This window comes from Pseudopodoces humilis, chromosome 1, assembly GCF_049639895.1.
Source record: "Pseudopodoces humilis isolate 2021_Gansu_Grassland_sample_001 chromosome 1, ASM4963989v1, whole genome shotgun sequence".
In the NCBI taxonomy this organism is placed as follows: Eukaryota; Metazoa; Chordata; class Aves; order Passeriformes; family Paridae; genus Pseudopodoces; species Pseudopodoces humilis.
In genome coordinates this window covers 20,026,643-20,047,207 of record NC_142200.1, presented here as the reverse complement: position 1 = coordinate 20,047,207, position 20,565 = coordinate 20,026,643, and the positions used below count along the sequence as shown (strand labels likewise).

At 36.6% G+C, this 20,565-nt stretch overlaps 1 protein-coding gene across 2 annotated transcripts in view; it reads right to left on the bottom strand.

Moving 5' to 3' along the window:
- Positions 1–2,487: 2,487 nt before the first annotated feature.
- The window catches only part of UBR5 (ubiquitin protein ligase E3 component n-recognin 5), an 85,033-nt gene continuing 66,955 nt past the window's right edge, over positions 2,488–20,565 (bottom strand). For both annotated transcript variants that reach the window (XM_014255144.2, XM_005516979.3), the window contains 22 exons: positions 20,044–20,301; positions 19,428–19,696; positions 17,168–17,379; positions 16,575–16,805; positions 14,723–14,796; positions 13,981–14,153; positions 13,768–13,881; positions 13,013–13,233; positions 12,235–12,355; positions 12,035–12,133; positions 11,522–11,765; positions 10,834–10,945; positions 10,164–10,308; positions 9,753–9,883; positions 8,819–8,879; positions 8,358–8,533; positions 7,904–7,988; positions 6,805–6,960; positions 6,323–6,436; positions 4,876–5,020; positions 4,211–4,296; positions 2,488–3,108 (listed from right to left, as the gene is read on the bottom strand). In XM_014255144.2, the coding sequence (XP_014110619.1) occupies positions 2,896–3,108; positions 4,211–4,296; positions 4,876–5,020; positions 6,323–6,436; positions 6,805–6,960; positions 7,904–7,988; positions 8,358–8,533; positions 8,819–8,879; positions 9,753–9,883; positions 10,164–10,308; positions 10,834–10,945; positions 11,522–11,765; positions 12,035–12,133; positions 12,235–12,355; positions 13,013–13,233; positions 13,768–13,881; positions 13,981–14,153; positions 14,723–14,796; positions 16,575–16,805; positions 17,168–17,379; positions 19,428–19,696; positions 20,044–20,301 (3,440 nt within the window). In that variant the 3' untranslated portion in view covers positions 2,488–2,895. The remainder of the gene's footprint in view (positions 3,109–4,210; positions 4,297–4,875; positions 5,021–6,322; positions 6,437–6,804; positions 6,961–7,903; positions 7,989–8,357; positions 8,534–8,818; positions 8,880–9,752; positions 9,884–10,163; positions 10,309–10,833; positions 10,946–11,521; positions 11,766–12,034; positions 12,134–12,234; positions 12,356–13,012; positions 13,234–13,767; positions 13,882–13,980; positions 14,154–14,722; positions 14,797–16,574; positions 16,806–17,167; positions 17,380–19,427; positions 19,697–20,043; positions 20,302–20,565) is intronic.

The following is a 20,565-nucleotide window of genomic DNA, read 5'->3' as shown; positions in this document are numbered from 1 at the left end:
TAAGCAAAAGAAAGCCAAGAATTAGTCACAGAAATTAGCACTAAAGTATCAGTTTTCCCTAGATTCAGATTAGGACCTACTCTAGTAGTTTGTCATAACATTTTATTAGTAGCTACCTTTATCTCCTCTTTCAGCAATGGTGAACAGCTAAGGATTTAGACTATTAAGAAAGTATAAACATTACAGAATTTAACTAGTTTCTTCTCTACCACATTTTAAGTGAACTAACAGAAGGGCTTAAGTCAAAGGGAGAGGAGGTGTATGATTTTAATAAACATTTTTCTTATTAAAATCTCGATATAGTTTAAATATACCATACAGAGGAAAAAAGCTATTTATAAAGCTACATACATATTTCAAGTCAATGACGACAGCATATATCATTCTAAATTCCCTCTCTGCTTATCAGAATGCCTTGTGTGTGTATATATGGTGAGCTACTGTGCTATCTGCATAACTTTTGTCTAGCTATACATTACAGGACTTAAAAAATGTTTAAGCTATATACAGAAATATATATACATATAACATATATTTATATGTTATACATACACATACACTTATATACATATACACACAATACATATATATACACAGTACTTTACATGTATATATGGCCTTTCATCCAAGGGCCTTGGATACTTCTTAGTACATCAAACCTCACAAAGCTTTGTGAGGGAGAGAGCTTTATTGTACAGACTGGAGTTTTGATGCCTATTCTAAACAATTTCTTTTGTTGCTTCCTACTAACTTGACACAGCTGAGGCAGTTTTGGTAGTAAAAATAATCACAGCAGTTTGATAGCCAGGTATAAATTAGATATTGCTTTGTACCTTTGTAACTTATCCTCCCCTTAGTATAAGAGAACAGCCATACCAGCATGAATTTTCTGTACACTAAAATGCCTCTACCTAGATTTGTGAGGCTGTACTGCTTTTTCTCTTTAAGCATAGTAAAATCTAATAATACAGTTTTTAACTTAAGATACGCTGGAGGTCACAACAGGAAATCTAGAACAGACTCCAATCCTCATACGTTGAAACTATCCTTTTCTAGGATGATCAACTTAGAGGAAGTATTAGTACCTGCAGAAATAATTCTACATCTATCTGCAGTTTAACTACACAAGCCTGAAACAGTCTGACTTATTTAGAAAACAGGTTTTTCAGCATCAATTTGGCAACTGGTGATCAGAATTTGTGGTATCAACTATACTCCATACCTTTAGCAACTAAATAAATGATGAAAACAGGCTTTTTGGAAAATCAGATGTAGGTAACTTTTGGTCATCCTAAAACTAGCTGGCAGAAAGGAAAACCCAAATGAGCTCTGGCAAAGGTGAGTTCCACTGGGATTTGGATGGAATATCTCTTCACCTCTTCCCAACAAAAGGGAGGGGAAAAAAATCATTAACATGGACTAATGGGCTTGGAGAAGAAAGAAAGAACATCACCACCACAAAAGCTCTTATCCCTCAATTCTTCAGTCTGCTAAGCTTTCATAAATTTATTTGAACACAGAAGAAGTAGCTCCTTTCTTCATTAACCAATTTCTAACTCTCAAAAATCTCTCAAGCCTCAGGGAAAAGAAGTCCTGGATTACAGTCAAAGACTGCCCTCCCCAAAAGCAACCAACCACTCCAAAAGTGAACATACAGTAGAACTCACTACAATGAAGTTTGAGAATTTTATTCTAACCTAATTGCCTTGAGATTTTTCAGAACAAGCCACTTTTCCTTCAAACCAATTCTGTTAAAAGGAGGGGTTGCCTGGCCCATTTCTTTCAGGATTCTCTGCTAACTGTAAAATGTGGGCTAAATGTCTTCTACATATCAATTTTTCAGGTACAAAATTCAGATTTTTAATAAACAACTATGTTTAGTGTATGCTGTTAGCTAAAGTATAAATGGCTTAATAAATAAAAACTATTGTTTCTTCAGTATGACTTGGTATTTTGTCTGTAATTTCTTTATTAAAAAACTGTAACAAGATACTTAAAAAAAGGCTAGATACAAAAGAAGTTAAGCAGCTCACGAACATTAAAGTTTTCCAAAAAATGTATCTTCAATAATCATGATCTTATAAACATTTTACAGTTACCAGAAAGTGCCCAGGCTGAGTTTACATAGTTAGATAATGTAGTACAAGTGTTGGGTTAGAACTGGTAGTGGAACAATCTCCTGACTGTCTGTTCACTGTAACAAGGATACAAAAATGTTGATTGTGAACTATGAAATACTGTGCATTGGCCTCATTAAATATGTACAGGGAAAAAAACCCACTAAAGGTACAGATTACATGCAAAATATTAGTGATGGTATCTGATGTGCCAGAGTTCAATGCAATAGAACAAAAATTGCAATGGAAGTGGTTTCATAAGTGAACAATCCCTACTCCGGGATCTGAGCTGTCAGGAACTTTTTACAAGTTCAATATACATGATACACAACTGCAGCCAACCACAAATTAAACACCATTAAAAAAAAAGTTAAAAACACAGAACATACTTAATTTTTTATTTCGAAATTCCCTACTCCCTCTATACAAGAACCTTTGCTGAAACACTTTCCACAAAGGCAGCAGTGAATTTTCAGAACATTTTACATATTTTCCCTCAGCAAAAAGATAAATCACAGTGTAAATTATATTGTTCTGCTGTCATCTTTGGCTGGGGTTAGGCAAAGGAGTTATTGACTAGCAAACTGCAGCAATCACATATTGCTAGTGCTCCTTAGGCCTTTATATTACAAATTTAGTACAGGAATGTTTGTATTTAAATCTTTGAAGTACCACCAGGGGTATGACAGCATTAACTTTCATAAACTTTTATAGACAAATGGAAAAATCTACAAAACTTAGCTAGTAATATTACACAGCAATACACACTTTTTATACTCTACACAAAACCAAAATTCTTGGTCTTAATGGCGAGTAACAATTTTTGTTTCAAAATCTGCTTAGAGGAATAGAGTGGGACATAAAGGCGAGAAATGCAAGTGTTTGCTGTTGGAAGATGTTGGTCATCTGGTGGCCTTATTGTGATGGATGGCATAGGCTGGAATCCCTCCTCACTGGCAGGCAATGATGGACTTGAGGTCCAAAAGTAAACCTGAAAAAAGAAGACAGCATTTAAAATTATGGTTTACTAGGCTGAGATTCATACTGCTTACAAACTGTAAGGGTGTACAAATTGTGTAGGGATAGGTTAAAAAAGAACTGCACAGCCACAGCAAGTTTGATCATACTATGTTCTCTTCAATATGCCAACTAAACTCCACAATCATGCTACTTGTTTCTGTAGTAGCTTCCTTCCCTTCCTCAACTGCTCATTCATAAAACTGGTAAAAGCAGTACTCAAAATTTTCCTGTATCAACAAATACTCAGTAAATTACATGTTTCCAAATCCATCTGGGAAGGTGGTGATTGCCAACAATACAAATTGAGTCAGGAATCTCTCACAAACCAGTTAGAGACTACAGAATGTAGTACTGGTACAGACAAAAGGAAGCAACAGAGAGTATTTGGTTTATTATCTCAAGTGTGAAATACTGAGATACCACCAAGGTGTAACCACAGACACTCCTTGAAAAATGTGCTCTGGGGTTTCCACTTTTCAGAGTACTCTTTGTTTTCTTTTAGTAGGCTGTAAGGGAGAAAGAGTACTCAAAGAGTAGGAAGTTAAAAACAGTTTTAAGAAGTGTACAACAAATACAATTTACAGGAAAATTTTTAAAAATAAAATCTCCTAAACAGTATCTTATTCTTTCATGCTTCTCATTAGTTACTCCTAAAGGGCTTTAAGAAGGACATGGTGTATTACTGACATCTTACAGAGAGGACACACATATCGGCCTCAGGATACACAGAAGTCAGGTGAGTAGATGATCCATGAAGAGAACTCAACCTCAAAACCCTAACAGCCCACAACACAGTTGAGTAGCCACGATTAGTCATCTTAAGAGCAGCTGTGCAGAGTGGAACTGCGCATCTGTAAGAGACCTATTGAACAGGGGGAAGGACACACCACGCTTACTTTGAGCTACAAGAAGGTCTAGGATTCACACCTGTTGTTTCCAGAACCAACAGTCTTACCCAAGCCTACTACCCTGCTCTGCTACCTTAACTCTTCACGAAGTCTCTGCAGGTAGAAATCATTAAGAACAGTTATGCCAATTCCTCTGCATGTTTCCAATGGGAATGGACAACTTACCAGATCTTGTCTTTCTGTCATACTCATCTTCTCAACTATGGACCAAAACCAACGTTTGAATTGCAAAAGCTTCTCAGCATTTTCTCCTGTGTGAAATAAAAAGGTATACAATTCAGCTTCTACACCAGACAGTAACATTAAGAGACCTGTTTTATGTGTGTTGCAAGTTGGATCTCAGCTACAATCACATTCATAAAGTCCTGCTATTGGAGACTAGTAATTTCAAAACTAATAGCTTTGAATGTAAGGCCAACACTAACATAACTCAGTACCTCTCCCACTCCTCCCTCCTTATCAAAAAGCCCAACTGCAACTAAATGCAGTTTAAAAATTATGTAAGAGTAGACTTGTATCTGTCACATTTACAGTTCTAAAGAATTTTCACAAGAAAGATATGCTACCAGTAATGCAATCCATGTATTTAACATCTAGTGACAGCAAAGTGGGAAAACTTGCTTTCTCCACCCTCCCTTAACTGAAGGTAAATATTTTCTAAGAAATGCCAAAAAATATCCCTAGTAATAACTTTATTCAGTTTTCACTGGCTTATTAACTAATACCAGACTTGACGAGATAGTTCAAGTTTAATGCTGGTAACTACTACACACAGAAAATCAGTGTTAAGTTATACCTGCAACTCTGTTTATGATGAAGTTATTTCATACCTGATTCATCATTGAAAGAGGTAAAGCTGATTAGCATTTGCACGTTCACTTCACCACAGCCATTTACCAGAAGTCTGAAATCTTCTGCTGTCAAATCTTCTAATGAATTCTTTGGAAGTACATCCAGGAGCCCCTTCCTCATTGCCTTAAGTGAAAACCACAAAATGCATATTGTAACTCTAACTTTTAAGACTGACTTTAAATGCATTACTGAAAAGTTTAATGTGAAATCCCCTTTAACTCAAGATTCACTATTCTCTAAGCTGTTCTTTTAAAGCTTTATTATCTGAGATACAAATCTTCTGAAAAAAAGAACTGCACCAACTTTTAAACCATACCTACTAGAGCAAAAGAAAACAGTAATGGTATGAGCTAGTATTTCAGCAGGAGCAGAAGCACATGCACTCTTTTAATGCTAGAATGTTCAGGTATTTTGCTAAGCTGTGCTGAATCAATCTGATAAGAATTAAAAAAAAAAAAACAACACATCTTCCATGTTACTTTTACTTTGCTTCCTCAGACACATGTCAACTCTGCTTCAAAAGTATTACACACACACACACACACACACAGACACATACATGCACACACATGTATGTTCTATATAAGTAAGTAATCCTGAAAAGATAGAAATTCCATATTCAAAATGGAATACTATGAATCGATTTGCTTTAGAAAATTCCAAAATGAATAAAAGTGTAAGGGTTTTCAACTTCTAAAATAAACAAGAGTCAAACTATTCATATATGCAGACACAGAGATCAACCATCTTAATTTCAGGAACATGTTCTTTCTGTCAGAATTTGGACCTCAGCTGCAGAGAGGCTATCTGGCAGCCTGCTCCCCTATCTCAGCTGTGCAGCAGGAAACCACAATGAGCGCAAGCAACAAAATTTAGATGTAGCAAAATATGACAGACCAGCCTTCATTAACTGCCTACAAAAATATATTATTCCGTAAGTGTTATTTGACAAGGGCTTAAAAAAAGCAAATAATTTTTAATACGGTTTTCTTGTCAATTTTTATGTTTCTTGCCAGGCTAGTAGAAATGATTTTATAAGTGATTTTTCCTTAGAACAAGGATGCAAACAAATCAAAGGTAATAAATTATTAGAACAAATTAGCTGCCAAATCCAAAGCCAAATTTCCAAATGGATTTGTGCCATCTGAGCTCAAGGAATGAACATATACATTTAACCAATGAGACCCACTATAAAAGACATTATCTTTCATCCTATAAAATAAATTACTCAAAGTACTCAGTCTTCACAGTACTGCATAAACATCTATACAACTACAAAAAAAAAATTAAATACTTTTAATCAAGCTGTCAAGACTAAAGAAACCTGATTAGCAACACCACAATGAAGAGAATCATTAACTGACTGAAATATTACTGATTTTTTTTCTTCTTCTTCTTTTTAAAAATACTCCACTAAAGACTTACATGTAGAGGCTGCTCTGCTACTACCAGCATTCGATGTTCTGCATATTTCCGGACATACTCATATACATTCTGAGGAGTGACTGGTATATTTACACCGTTGGAAATAAGTTCAACCTACGGCAAAGAAATAAGAACATTTAAAAAGGGGAAGAAGAAAAGAGATATAAAGGAAATGAGATTATTACAACCACCACAATATGCTGCAGAGTGATTTATTGCTTAATATACCTCCAAAGCCAAGCAAAATTTATTACTATAGGTTAAAGATTCCCTAGGATTGACTATAGTTGTCAGGGTCTATGTTAGGCTATATATCATCTTCAAAGGAAAAAAAAATCCAGGCTTCAATGTCTAAGAACACTGCACTGAATCCAGGAAGAGTAAAATGTTTTATCTGCCACCTGAGAAGAGCATGGATTATGTGCACACTACAACCTGCATCAGGTCTCAAACTACAGAGCCACAGATTTAGCTGTTCTTACCTGCCCTCCGCCCTCCTCTTTACACAGGTCTATTGCAAAGGCTAAATCCATTGCTGCAAACACTGCATCAGCATCTGTACTCTGGGAAGCGAGGATAAGTTGCCGAAGGCTTTCATACATAACTGGATCAAAAAAAGCGAAGTCGTGCCAATTCACCTATAAAAAAAGGAAGTTTGAAGCATAAAGTGTTTAAGAATGTATTCAAAATTATGTGATCTGTACCAGATCTATGCACTAGCAACAGAGGATACAAACACATAGAAATAAATGCAGATAAACTCCTACTTTCAGTCTGCTTTAGAAGGTACATTAGAATACTGGAAGGAATACAAATTAAACAAGAAAAACCTCAAGAGAGAAGAATTAGAAGGCAATCACTCTTGGAAGACACTGGGGGTATTTAAAGGTCATTTCTGCCATTAACTCTTTTTCATTAAATATTATACTATGTTGGATAACTGATTATGTGATCAAAACTGGATTTAAGGAAAGACCAGCAGTAACAAACCTTGGTTTAAGTTTGTACTAATGCATCAAAAGTGCTGTACATTACTAGTTTTTACGGGGCTGGGGTACCAGTTTTGGTCAAAAGTTTAGGTAATTATTGCTCTGAATTAAATTATACATACACCTGAGACAAAATTTTATTTACAAATTAATTCCATGAGCTCTCTCAAATATCGAGAAAAATAAGCTATATTTATAAAGTTATAAGTTATAAATATAACTTATATAAGTTTTTCTTTAAGCTATTGTCTAGCATTGTCTAACATTATCATTTATGAGTTTCAGGAAGAAAAAAAGCAGAGACAGTATGTAGTTTCTGAAGAGAGTTGAATGCTAACCTATTAGAAATCATTACATCTTAGTCAAATACCTGACTTCTAGTACATCTACTCTGTTCAAAACCTAGGAAATGAAAAAATTAACAGTCCTCAAATTAAAGAACTCCATACAGTTCCAGTATCAACTCAGCTAGTTAATGCATATGTGGTTAGGGGGAAAAAACCAATTTTATAGATGAGGTTTTACGTAATTACAGGAAATTAATTTTTTTTTCATTTTAATTAAACTTACTTAAACTTAATTAGAAACTTACCTTTCTGCCAAGTAGAACTTTGATTACGTGTCTATTTAACGTGATGGGACATAGTTCATTCTGCAACAAGCACAATCCTAGGATTCTGAAAAAAATGTTTGGAGTTTGTTTTGGTACAGCAGAAATTACACTAGGGATCTTTCAGCAAATTCACATTTAAGAGTTCAAATATTCTAAGAATTAAGCTGGAGCTCGCTTTCCAAATTTATCAGTAACAAATGAAAGTCATGGACATACATAATTTTAGAAAAGAAGGATAAAAAACGAAAAGTTTAACAGGACAAGAAACCTCAAGTTGACATATACAAATTCCCCACTATTTAGCTTCAGTGTGAGGAATAGAGACCATTAAAAAAATGACGTTTTTTCCAGCTTGAATCATCGGTATTCTCTCTGGTGTTGTGCATGACTGTCTTTCATATTTTTTCAGACTAAAAAGTTAATGGTAGCATACCTGCCAATGTTTCGGAAACAATTCAGCCTTGCTTCTGTGTTTTTACCAGGTCTTGGTGTATAAAAACCTCTCTTTCCAGGTTGGTAGAAAAGTGGTGCATTATCATCCCCATCATCTGTATCATCTAATTCCATATCTACTACACTGCGGCTGGATCCATGTCGCTTTCTATTTTCCTATTTTGAAAGTCAAAACAGCAATTAACACACTTAATTCCAGTTACTGACACACATCAAGCTATTTGCTACTAGACCTGATGAACCTGAATCAATTAAGAATTCCTGTGATATTTCCTAATGATGACATTTTATAGTTTTGACTAACTACTGTTAATCCTTTCAAAAGAAAATGATTAAACAGAACTTTGTCTTATGTGATAAAGAAGGCTTCCAATTGCTTCCAGTTTTAAAATTAACTAACAAAACGGAATCTTACATAAATTTTGTACAACAGGTCATTACCTGCACTTTATCTGAAGAGTCTAGCAATCCAAGATCCAATATACTGTCAGCACCATTCTCCCTTGAAAAGGGAATAAAAAGACAGATTTAACTTCACCATCACAGACTCACAGAGTGATAGAATGGTTTGGGTTAGAAAGGGACCTTGAAGATCTAGTTCCAACTCTCTTGCTGTGGGCAGGGACAGTTTTCTCCAGACTGAGTTGCTCAGAGCCCCATCCAACCTGGCCTTGAACACCTCCAGGGATCTACTGCTTCTCTGGGTAACCTGTTCCAGTGCTTCACTATCCTCACAATAAACAATTTCTTCTTGTTATCTAATCCAAACCTACTCTCTTTCAGTCTGAAGCCATTCCCCCTTGAATTGTCACTACATGCTCATGTATAAAGTCCCCCTCCATCTTTTTGCTGGTTCCCTTCAGGGACTGGAATGAACAATTAGGTCACCCATAAGCCTTCTCTTTTCCATGCTGAACAACCCCAGTTCTCTCAGCCCTTTTTCATAAGACAGGTACTCCATTCGTCTGATCATCTTGGTGACCTCCTCTGGACTTGCTCCAACAGGTCCACGTCCTTCCTCTGCTGGGGACCCCAGAGCTGGATGCAGCACTGCAGGTGAGATCTCAACAGAGGGGCAGAATCCTCTTCCTCAACCTGCTGGCCACACTGTTTTTGATGTAGCCCAGAACACATCTGGCACATTGCCAGCTCATGTCCAGTTTCTCATCCACCAGTCCTTCTCAGCAGGGCTGCTCTCAATAAGGAACTGTCATATTCTGAAACCAGTCATAACAGATTAAACCAAAGCCAAAAAGTCACTTGTCCAAAGAAAAATATCTAGACTATTAAGGAGTAAGCTGCATGTATTGGAGTTAGATGTAGAACAGCACAAGTGCTTTGGCCACAAAATCAGTTCTCAATTTTGATACTTTACCTGCCATGTGCAATAATGAGTTCCATTGCTTCATCAACTCTTGCTCTAAGGGAATCTTCACTAGCTAGTAACAGAAGCAGCTGAGCAGGAGATAATTCCAACAGCATTCCTGTGATTTTACTTGCAAATGCCTGGGGATAAAGAAGTGATAGGTCTTACTATTCTCTCATTTTCAAATACGATTTTATGAAAGTTTTGGTATTTTAAATAGAGAATGCATTACAAGATACCTCCTAAGCTAAACAATGAATTAGAGAAACCAAATCTTAAAATAAGGAAGAAAATAAAATCAGTCTTACATGTTCAAATACTTTAAATTATGTTTCAATTATTTCAATCATGGAAAAGGAAATAAATTTTTACATTACAAGATGACAAAAACAATGATTAAGTGTATTAAGGAAGTCTTACTGGTTGCATTGCTTGCACACGAGGGTAGAGCCGTTCTCCAAGGGCTTGTCTGTGTGCTGGGAGAGGGTCAGGGTCATCGCTAGGATTTCCTTCTGATGCTGGTCTAAAAGGCCGTGTGTCAATGGACAGTTGTCTTCTGAAGTCCCTTAAGACAATCAGAGCAGTTTGTACTCATTTCAGAGGAAAAATGCAAAAATCCTCTGGAACAGTATTATTTGCACACAGATTCATATTAGCATTAGCTTTACTGCTGGAATAGTAGTGTTGCTCATAGCTGCTTGGAGAGAATGAATCAGAAAGAGAGAATTAAAATGAACCAGAGATTTTAGTATTACTCATGTTTTGGATACAGCAGTCAGACATGCTACCATTGGCATTGTCGTTTCTAAACCACCTCACAATTTTATCTAGTACACAAGTTTTTGTTATTGTTTGAGCACAAGAGACTGATGGCCCGTGGTGGAGACATAATCTATTAATGCTAAAGAAAGTATAATAATTCTCTGAAGAATTAAAACTAGAGACTGAATTTCAAGAAATTACCCTGCAAATTGCTCCTGAAAAAAACCTCCTTTAACTGGAGAAAGTAAAAGTATCTTTCCTGATCATAACCAAGGCAATTACTGTGTTTGACAAAATATCTTCATCAAGTTAAAGATTTGTCACTTACCTATCCCTATCTCTCCGAGAACCAGTTCGCAAGCCGCTGCTTCTCCGCATTTCTCTCTCTCGCTCCCTTTCCCGATCTCTCTCTCCCCTATTTCGCAATCTCTGCATCAGACCTGAAGGGCAAAAAACTTCATAAATGTCTTTATATTTCTCTCTCCTTTCTCTCTCCATGTTTCAGTGTAAGGAAGACCAAGTTTTAGAAGAGCTTGAAAGACATCAATGAGACAGAACTACTTCACTTGAAGCAGTAATTGGGTTCAGCCAAACTTAAGGAAGGACCTGAAGTGTTTGTACCAACTTAAAAATGACAAAATACTTTAAGAGTTTATATATACTTTCAAAAACATTAAAATGGGTTTGTGAAAAGTCAGATGGAGCAGCCATATTAAAATGTATAAGCTCTTAATAGCTAAAATCTTGACAATTCTGCTGGAGAGAAGGACAGTCAAAAAATCTGAATATGTCTAAAGCAGACTCTTGTGGTGACAAAATCAAGAGATTTCTGTTTCTGAAAGCATGGTGGGATCAAGCCATTTCCTTGCTCCAGAGAACTAACACATAATTTTTATGGATTCTGGGCTGAGCTGGCAAGAGATGTCTCTGGCACAAGGCCACGTATTTCTACATTAAAAAAGCACCCAAGGTTTTAATGCATATTTTCTGTAAATTAATTGCTGTGCATCACTTACTTGTATGGGTACCCTTGTTGGCATTCTGAATGCAATCTAGATTTGGCAGTTTCTCATTTGACAGAAAAGCCTGTGCAATAGCAGTGTAAAAGCTTCGTGCTACACCACTGCCTTCTCCGGGCTCATCCTTAAAAGTAACTTTCACTCTGTGTACAGCCATCGGAGTGGTAGCACACCTGCGACCAAAATGATTGTTGAGCTGCCTCATGGTCTGCTGAATTAGAAGATCTCTGTCTCGATCAACCTAGTAAAAAAACACAAAAAAATTTCTTTCTTTACCAATTATCATATTGAGAAACTTTCAGCTTTACAACAGATTTCTGGACACTGTTGCACACATTCAAAAAATACCAATGAGTCTGGGAAAAACTACAGACTAATTGCAACCTAACTCACAAAGTATGATTTAAGACACCTGCTTACAAACTCTGAAATACAACTTCTCCTATCAAGTTACTGTAATAATTCAACTTTTAATGAAAGTTTATTCGAAGATAAACTAACATTTTTTACCTCCAATGTTAAATCCCTTGATTGCTGGTTTCTAAGTTTTTCCATCTCCCTGCGAAATTTCGATTCCTTTACTTCAAAGCCACCTAATTCAGTCAAGATCTAAAAACAATTAAAAAAAAAAAAAAACAAAAATCAGAATAATCAGGGAGAGTCACAATTTAGTTGTAAGAGGAATTGTCCTTACACTGAGAAATACATACCGATCCAGGCTCTGCTCCAACATCTTCCATGAATACTCTACCGAACAACTCCAAAGAAAGGCGCCAACGTCCCAGCAACATGTCATGAGAAATAACCATGCCCATGAAGCTACATTGCGGCCTGACAGAAAGAAGAAAAAAAGACAGATACATGGAATCAAGTTAAATTTCAGACATATTTTGAGCACTTCAACTTTTTCTTACCCTCTGCCTTCAATTAAGTTTTTTACTCCTGCTAAGCAACAACACAGTATGCTAAGTCTGTGGACAAAAGCACATGAAGCTGCTTAGTTTCAGCAGAAACACAGGTCTTGCTTCCAAAGGGTAATTACTACAAAAGCCTGTAACTTTTGCTGCTATGTGGAATTCACTGTTACTGGTCTCCCATCAACCAAGACCTTTACTTCCTTTACAACAGCCATAATTTGAAGTGAGGGCAGTTGAATCCCTAACTGCATTAAGTGTGGGCAGCACCACCAGACACAGATGGCAAGCTGTCAATTCCAACTGCTCAGCTTGGCTACCCCGGACATCACAGTAGGTATGCAGCAGGAAGCCAGGGAGTAAAGAAATTTGTCTACAGTTTGCGCCTCTTTGAAGACTGTTCAACTACTCACTTGAATAGTAATATATTGTAATAATAATAGTAATAATAGTAATAGTAATAATAATACTTGAATAGCAAACTACAAATGCAAACGAAAAAAACTTTCCAGAGTCCCAAACAGACATTTATCAGAGCAGTAATATGTCAAAGAGTAATTTTCAACTCAGCTACCTGAAAGACGTGAGGGGTGGCCCTTCACTTTCTGTCAATCCTATCTCTGCCAACAAGCTGCTTTTCAGTTGTGCTGCAAGATCATGAGCTGAAGGCCCTGGTTTTGAACTCTCAGATTCTTCTGTAGGCACATTTTGTTCTTCCCCTTCCTTCTTTTGCCGATTTTGCATGCTCATAACATTTTTTAAGTTGGCTGCATAAGACATTTTAGTTGGAAGAACCTAAAGGAGAAGTAAAATTTACTTGCACTTTCAATGCAGCCTAGAAGGCTTTTTCAGCACATATATTCATAGATGTGTATTTTAAATCACACAGGAGTGAACACAGTAATTGACCTGTTAAAACAGTGACCTCAATAATTTCAATAAATACAGAAAATACTTCCCCACTGTATGTTTGCATTTCATATGCTTGCCAATTAACATTCTGCCTGAAGGCAAGTCAAATCAACTAGACTATAAGATTTAAATACTTTTATCAAAAATAATTATATAATTAGCACTCCAAACTAAACTCAGAATTGTACAGCTGCATTTAAAAATATTATCTGAAAGCTGCTATAAATCAATAATCATCAAGGTTCTACATTAAGAATACTTTTCATAAAGATTTCAAGTTTTCACAGGCATTAGGTTTTTAAATTACCATTCTAAAAGCTACATAAAATTTTCTCTGAAACATTAAAGTGTCTTTTTAAGGAATGAAGGTTCTAGTTTAAATTACTGTATTGTTTAAAACAATAAAGCTTTATTTACCTCAAGGCAGTTTCTATCCACTGTAACTTCCATTAAGCACTTGCCACTGTTGGCAGAGGATGAATACAGACCCTGACTGGGCCGGCCAAACAGATCTTCTTTGCGAGCATTTGGCTGAAAAGCAACAAAAGTGTTCTGGGTCAATAATATACTTCGGTGAGGAATGAAAAAGCAAACCGCAGTTTTCTTCCAAAACACCATCTCTGATGTCACCTGTAATAGATGTGGCTGGTCTGCCAAGGGGATGGCCTCTGCCAGAGGAACCTCAAAAGGATTGGGTGGAATGCAGCCAAGGAACGTCATAGAGTCTGACCGTCTGAAAAATGGATGGTTTTGGCCAGTCTCTGCTGGGAGGGTGTCATCATCTTTGTCATTGAGTGTAGCACCTAAATATCAGAGATTTGAAATCAGTTTTCACAGTTATAAAAGCAAAGGGTATAAAATGCCAAAAATTAATGTTCTTCCCTCTTAGCTACCTGACTAGAGAAGAATCTCTGCAAGTTTGATACTTCTACAGCATGCTTCTGCAAATGCTGTTATCTTTATTAATTTGCTTAGTTATCATTTTTGTTCTTTTTCCTATACCTGGCTTTACTGAACAGGCACTCCTACACTGTATGTAGGAATATACGTTCTACCATTTTCAGCATAGTTTCATCAGATCAAAAAAATCAGTTAAACTATGATTCAAATTTTAATTTAGAATGGTAGGTAAGGGCAGAAATGCTACAGTTTAATGAGAAGGGAGATGAAAAGACAGCCCTGAAATGAGAGGCAATGAAACAGGCAATGGCAGAATAAACTTGGTAAAGTAACAATGCGAAGAAAATCTTACTAAAACTCAACTTTACATATACAAGCACCAAAACTGATTCAAAGTCTCAGCTAGCTAAAGGGAAAAAGCACTAAGAAAGTCTGCCATTTTTGTATGCTATGTCAATTTTTGTATACTAACTTTGATTGGTGTCATCATCATTTTCATGTTCTGAATCTTCATTGTCAAGACCCAGTTCCAAAAGCTCCCGAGTTCTTAATAAAAAACACCCAAAACAACAACAATAAAACAAAAGAAAAAAGAGTCAATCATCTTGAAGAAATTATTAGGCAAAACATGTATATCTGTAGCATAATCAGGAAGTGTACTTAAGAGTTACACAAAACAAAAACAAAACTAAGACTGAAGCACCGTAGAGATCTTCTCATTACATGCTCACTACATCACTCACACAGTTATCCTTAGAGCCATTTGGACACCTACCAATTTTAACCTTAAAAGTTACAGCTTTGGGCAGTGATGCTGGTTTTAAACACTATATCAATATTAAATGCTAGGAACCCTGCATTAGTGGAAGAAATATGCAAGCCAGTACTATTCCAAAATTTTAAAATAATCTCACTGATGTAATTTCCGAATGTAAGTCTGCAAGCTGCAAATTAAAAAACGTGATTTCAATGTATTATGCTGCTGTTCTGTCAAGAACTTTGATTAGTATTCATTTCTGGCAGTTTATGCATTGTGAAATGTGTTCTGAAACTAGATGAAGAGACTGATAGAAGTTCATTTCACTCAGACTGCTAATATGTCACCTAACACAAGCAACTGTGGTTTGAACCACTCACTTTTAATTGAAAAGGTTTAGGCCTTCATAGTTTAAAAAGCATTTCAAGCAAATTTCACAATTCTTTAATGAACAGTTATTTGACAGTTTTCAGTATGTGATTTTTTTGGGGGGAAAAGCAGCTTCTGGAAGCATGTTATTACCTGGAAAAGGGTTAAAGCTGTGGCTGTAACTACTCAAGTCAGACAGTACAAAAAGTTGATTACTGTACTGTATCATTCTTACTTTTGAGGAAACTACTGTAACAGCCCCCTCTGGTACACCTTTGAGGTCATAACAAACCATAGGTTACTAAGATAAATAGAACATAGTATTGCAACTGAAGTAGCAGTCCAAAATACATCTAAGATATCAATATATCATATTTTACAGTTACTAAATTTGTAGAGAAAATGGAAAGGTAAGTTTGACCTGCAGTATTGAAAATCAGGAGCAGAAAGGGGCAAAGATCTGCATTTAACTGCTGACTAGGACTGCTTAGTACATTACCTAAAAACCTAGTAAGAAATGAGAACAGATGTTGTGGACTGCCAACATGTGGACATTTCTATTGGCATTAACTGGCATTTAAATGAAAAAAAAATATAAAAAGAAATCCTAAAACATTTTAAAAAAATAATAAATGTACCTTGTAAAATGCCATAGTTGAAATAGCAGTTTTTCAACTCAAGGATATTTTCAGCTTTTGATTTCCCTACTGTGTGTTAAATATCAGGTGAGTCTCAAAATGCACATGACCAAATGGAAACAAAACCTCAAAGCCCATTATATCGGACAATGATATTTTCTCCAATGTCATCTCTAACATGTTTGACAACTATCTAAGTTATCATGCCAAATGCATGTCTCACATCATTAACTGAGAAATTGTCCTGAGTGCTTCTAGAGGCACTGCTACTGCCTAGTCTTTTAAACTGGAGTTAAAAATCCAACTCAAGTTTCAACAGTAAGAAAGCATTTTACAGCATAAAAAGAAGTGAAGAGAGTACTGCAACAGGCTTATCAAACACACATTACATACCATTATAGAAATTCTTTTTCTAGTATGTTACTACACACATCCACACACAGACATTCAGATTAATGCACATATTTATATAAGTTGCTGAGGAACAATGCCAATGACTGAAACAAAAGGGCTTACGCCAGTTTTATTTAAGTTTTGTTTCTAGGAGTCAACCTCAATACCTTTTCCTTTCCAGCTGAGGAGTATCCAATGTTGTCTGTTGATTCATTGCTTTAATCCAATAAATAAGGGCTTGAAAAACATATGCTACATGCTTTAGTGAGCAGACATCTAGAACAGGAAGAACATCTGAGTGCTCATCGTTGTGGGAACGCATCAAGGACAGTGCGTAGTTCAGGAAATCACCACGTGCTGACATCATTCCCTGACGAGCACTGAGTAAAGTAGCACGTCTAGTGAGGGAAAAGGATTGAATACAGAGACATCAGGCATCACAGGTAAACACATACTTTATTTATAAGCCTTGTATTTGAACATTTATATCTCAATGAACTCCATATGAAAATAGTGGTAACAAGCTACAAGCATAGAACGAGCAGTTCCGACGCAGTACATTGTAAACAGTTAATGCTCAAGATGAATCTAGTATGTCAAAATAAACCAAATAGTAGCACCAACACAGGAAGCCAACTTAAATCAAAACAGTAGCTACATTCCAGTGCTGCAAAATTAGATTCCTAAGATGTCTGTGAATAACATTTAACTATAAAACTGGTAATTCATATTGCATGCAGTAATCAAACTATTTTCATACCTTCTTCCCTCAAGTGTTCTCAAGCTGGCTTCCTCACGGGCTGTCATCCTTTCCCTTCTAGCTGAGTTCTGAGAAGCATGGAGAGGATGATTTGGGTGCCCAGGATCACCAGCGGATGATAATGCCGAACCATAACGCAGCTGAGCTTCAGTGGAGTCCATGATACTGACCATCCAATTCCAAGTAGGAATAAGCTTTTCTTCCACGTAATTCTATAGAAAATGAGATTTAATTGGTTTTGCAAACAACAGAACTAGATTACAAGAATGAAGTCTTCCTGATTGATTACAAAGAGGCTGTAAAACCATGCTCAAGAATTACCGATGATACGTTTCTGAGAGCTCTGATGAGACCGCTATTTTATTGTGGTGGTATGCAGCTCTCATCACTTAACACTTTGCTATCTATAAAGCATTCTTACCATCTCTCTCTCTTTCGGGCATCTCTTCTACACCTCCCCTTATGATCACTCAGCATCTCCCAGGTACTCACAACTTGCCAATTTCAGCTTAGTTGCTGACTTTCTATGAGCTTTAACAGCCTTCATCCCACTGTGAAATTCATCAGCCAGATCTTTCACCATTCTTCACCCCTTGCCAATTACTCAGTGAAGACAAAGTTAAGGCCTGCACAGAGAACTATGTCTGCATACAAGTCTCACTTCCTGGTCTCCTCTTGGTTTTCACCTGTTCCCACTACTGGCTATGCAGCGTGCTTTTCTTGCCATTGGGTAATTCCGTTGACCTTGTTGGATTTTTTGGATCTAACATCAGTCTGCTTTCTTCATTCCTCTGCATTCTGGTCTTCAAAAACATCCCTCATACTTCTAATCCACTAAATTAACAAAATTCTGTCTCAACCCCCTTTCTGTGTCCAAAGAAATCTCCACTGTTCAGCTTTCCTGTGCTAATACAAACCTCTTGCTGCCTCAGCTGGACAGATCTCCTGTTCACTTTTCCCATTAAGAATCTCCTGAACAGAAAATTGTTTTAGCCTCCTCCATAAGAAAACTACACTCATTTCCTTCCCTGTTTGTTTATCCTAGTGTTTGATCCCAGAATATCTTTCTAACCTTTCTCTCCCTAATCTGAAGTTTTTTCTTACCATCACACTGTGAAAACAGAGTCATACAAATACCATGTGGCTCAGTTACAAGTAAATATATTGTCAGCAGGTTTCCACATCCCTGCACAGCACTACTAACAGAAAATAGCATCCCTTGATTTCCTGCCCCCCCACAGCTGTGTTATTCTGACAGCTGTCTCCTATACTAAATTCAGTACATAATTTTACCCTATACACTATGCCCAAGTACAAGTTGATACACACTTTCTGAACACTCTGGAGTCCCTCCTGCCTTGTCAGTCTTTGAAACTAATGTCTATACACAAAGTGGAAGACTGCTGTCTGACATGTATTTTCTCTACAGATGCATTTTACACAGACTTTCAAAAACAGACAATCAAGAGTACTATAGAAAAAATATGTGTGTAACATGGAAAAGATGACCATGTCTCTGAAGGAAGGGACAGTGAACAGCACATTTACCTATACAAATATTTTATCTCATTTAATTATTTGGCCCTTTGTAACTTTCTTATAGAGACTCAACACTCCATATCCAACAGAATATGGCAATAGATGCCTATCAGAAATCCCTAGTCAATTCTGACTTAACTATTAATTAAATACCAGTCAGACATTGCTTAAACATAATCAACTTAAGTTTCTTTTTTTGAAAGAATATATGTATGTGAAGTACTACCAATTTAATGAAATAAGTAACCACAGTTACTTTAACCCACACTCTCTTCTAACATAAGAAGAGGCTGAGAATGCTAGCACACTTTGCACTGACAAAACAAACTCAGGAGGATCTTATCAGTGTGTACAAATACCTGATTAAAAGGTATGAAGTACAAAAAGCCAGATTCTTAGTGATACTCAATGAATGGACAAGTGGCAACAGGTACAAACTGAAATACTTGCTAAGTCCCTTTAAACTCAAGAAAAATCCTCTTTCACTGTGAGAGCTGTCAAACGTTTATCAGGTTGCTCAGAACAGCTATGGAATCTCCATGCTTGGAGATATTCAAAACCTAACCAGACAGTCCTGAGCAGCCTGTGCCTGTTGATCCTCAAATTTAGTCTAGTCAATATGCAGAGGTCACTTTAAATCTCAATAATTCTATAATTTTACCTAAAAAACCCCAGTTGTATCGAAATCATGTTTTTTCTACAAAAATTTCCATGTTCTTACCTGCAAGTTAACTGCATCTTGATAAGTCAGCTTCACTGCAGCTGGAATCTGGGAATATACTAAGTGATTGTATTTGGGGATCAGACCCATCAGATCAGATATCTGCCGTATCACAATACTGTATGCTCTTGCTAAGCTGCTTGCAGATGTTAAATAGCTGCTTGCATTGCTGGCTTCAAGCGCTGCAGCAGCTGCTGCAGCACTGGTACTGATGGTACCACTTCGACGTAGGTTTGAGGGATCAATATAAATCAAGCCTGCTGAACTTGCTAGAAATAAAAAAAAAAAAGATGACATTAATGAACTCGTTTAATCTTTGTTATGTCATTTGTGTATTGATTGATTTCATTAAGATTTACAGAAATAAACTGGTAAATATTACTGACATCACAAGTGTAACTAGCAAATAATTACTAACTACAGTAAGCATACTCAGATCTTAAGTTCAACAGATCTTTTCCTTTTTTTAAATTCAAAACTAGAACTGGAACAGTCAAGGTAGGCCAGCAGTACAACAAAGAGATAAGATTTCACCCTTAAGAGAATAAAAAAAAGCAGAGGATGGAACAAAGCCAGAGCTAGCTGGCATTCATGCATGCAATTCACTCAGACTTGCCTGCTGGGGTTGATGTACTAGACGGAGCTGTGCTGGTAGTCCTCTGGTTTTGAGTATTCCGTACAGCCCATTGCATGGAACGGGGAGCCTGTGCGGCACCATTAGCATGGGAGCTATTTGTGGTTCGCTCCAGAGGCTCATCAAGCATGAAGGTCTCCTGCTCTATGTCATCACTCTGACTGCTGCTGCTATCTGAGTCACTGGAATCATTTGACTGAGAGTCATCTTCAGAAAAAAATGCTGGAACGCTGCTAGCTCCTGTTGAGAACAAAAAGCAGTAACTGACAGCTCCACACCTGTGCATGTATACATGTATCATGCCAGCACAGTAGACTTCTTCCATGAGAAACTACACTATCCTAAAAAGGTTCAAGTACCATTACTGAAAATATTCAATAAATTATCCTTATAACATACTGCCTATTCTCCACAGGTGGGATGAAAAAGCAGTATGACTACTTACACTTCAAAATATAAATTAAGAAGTAATTCGATTTAAAAATTCTTTATTGCATCTACCCC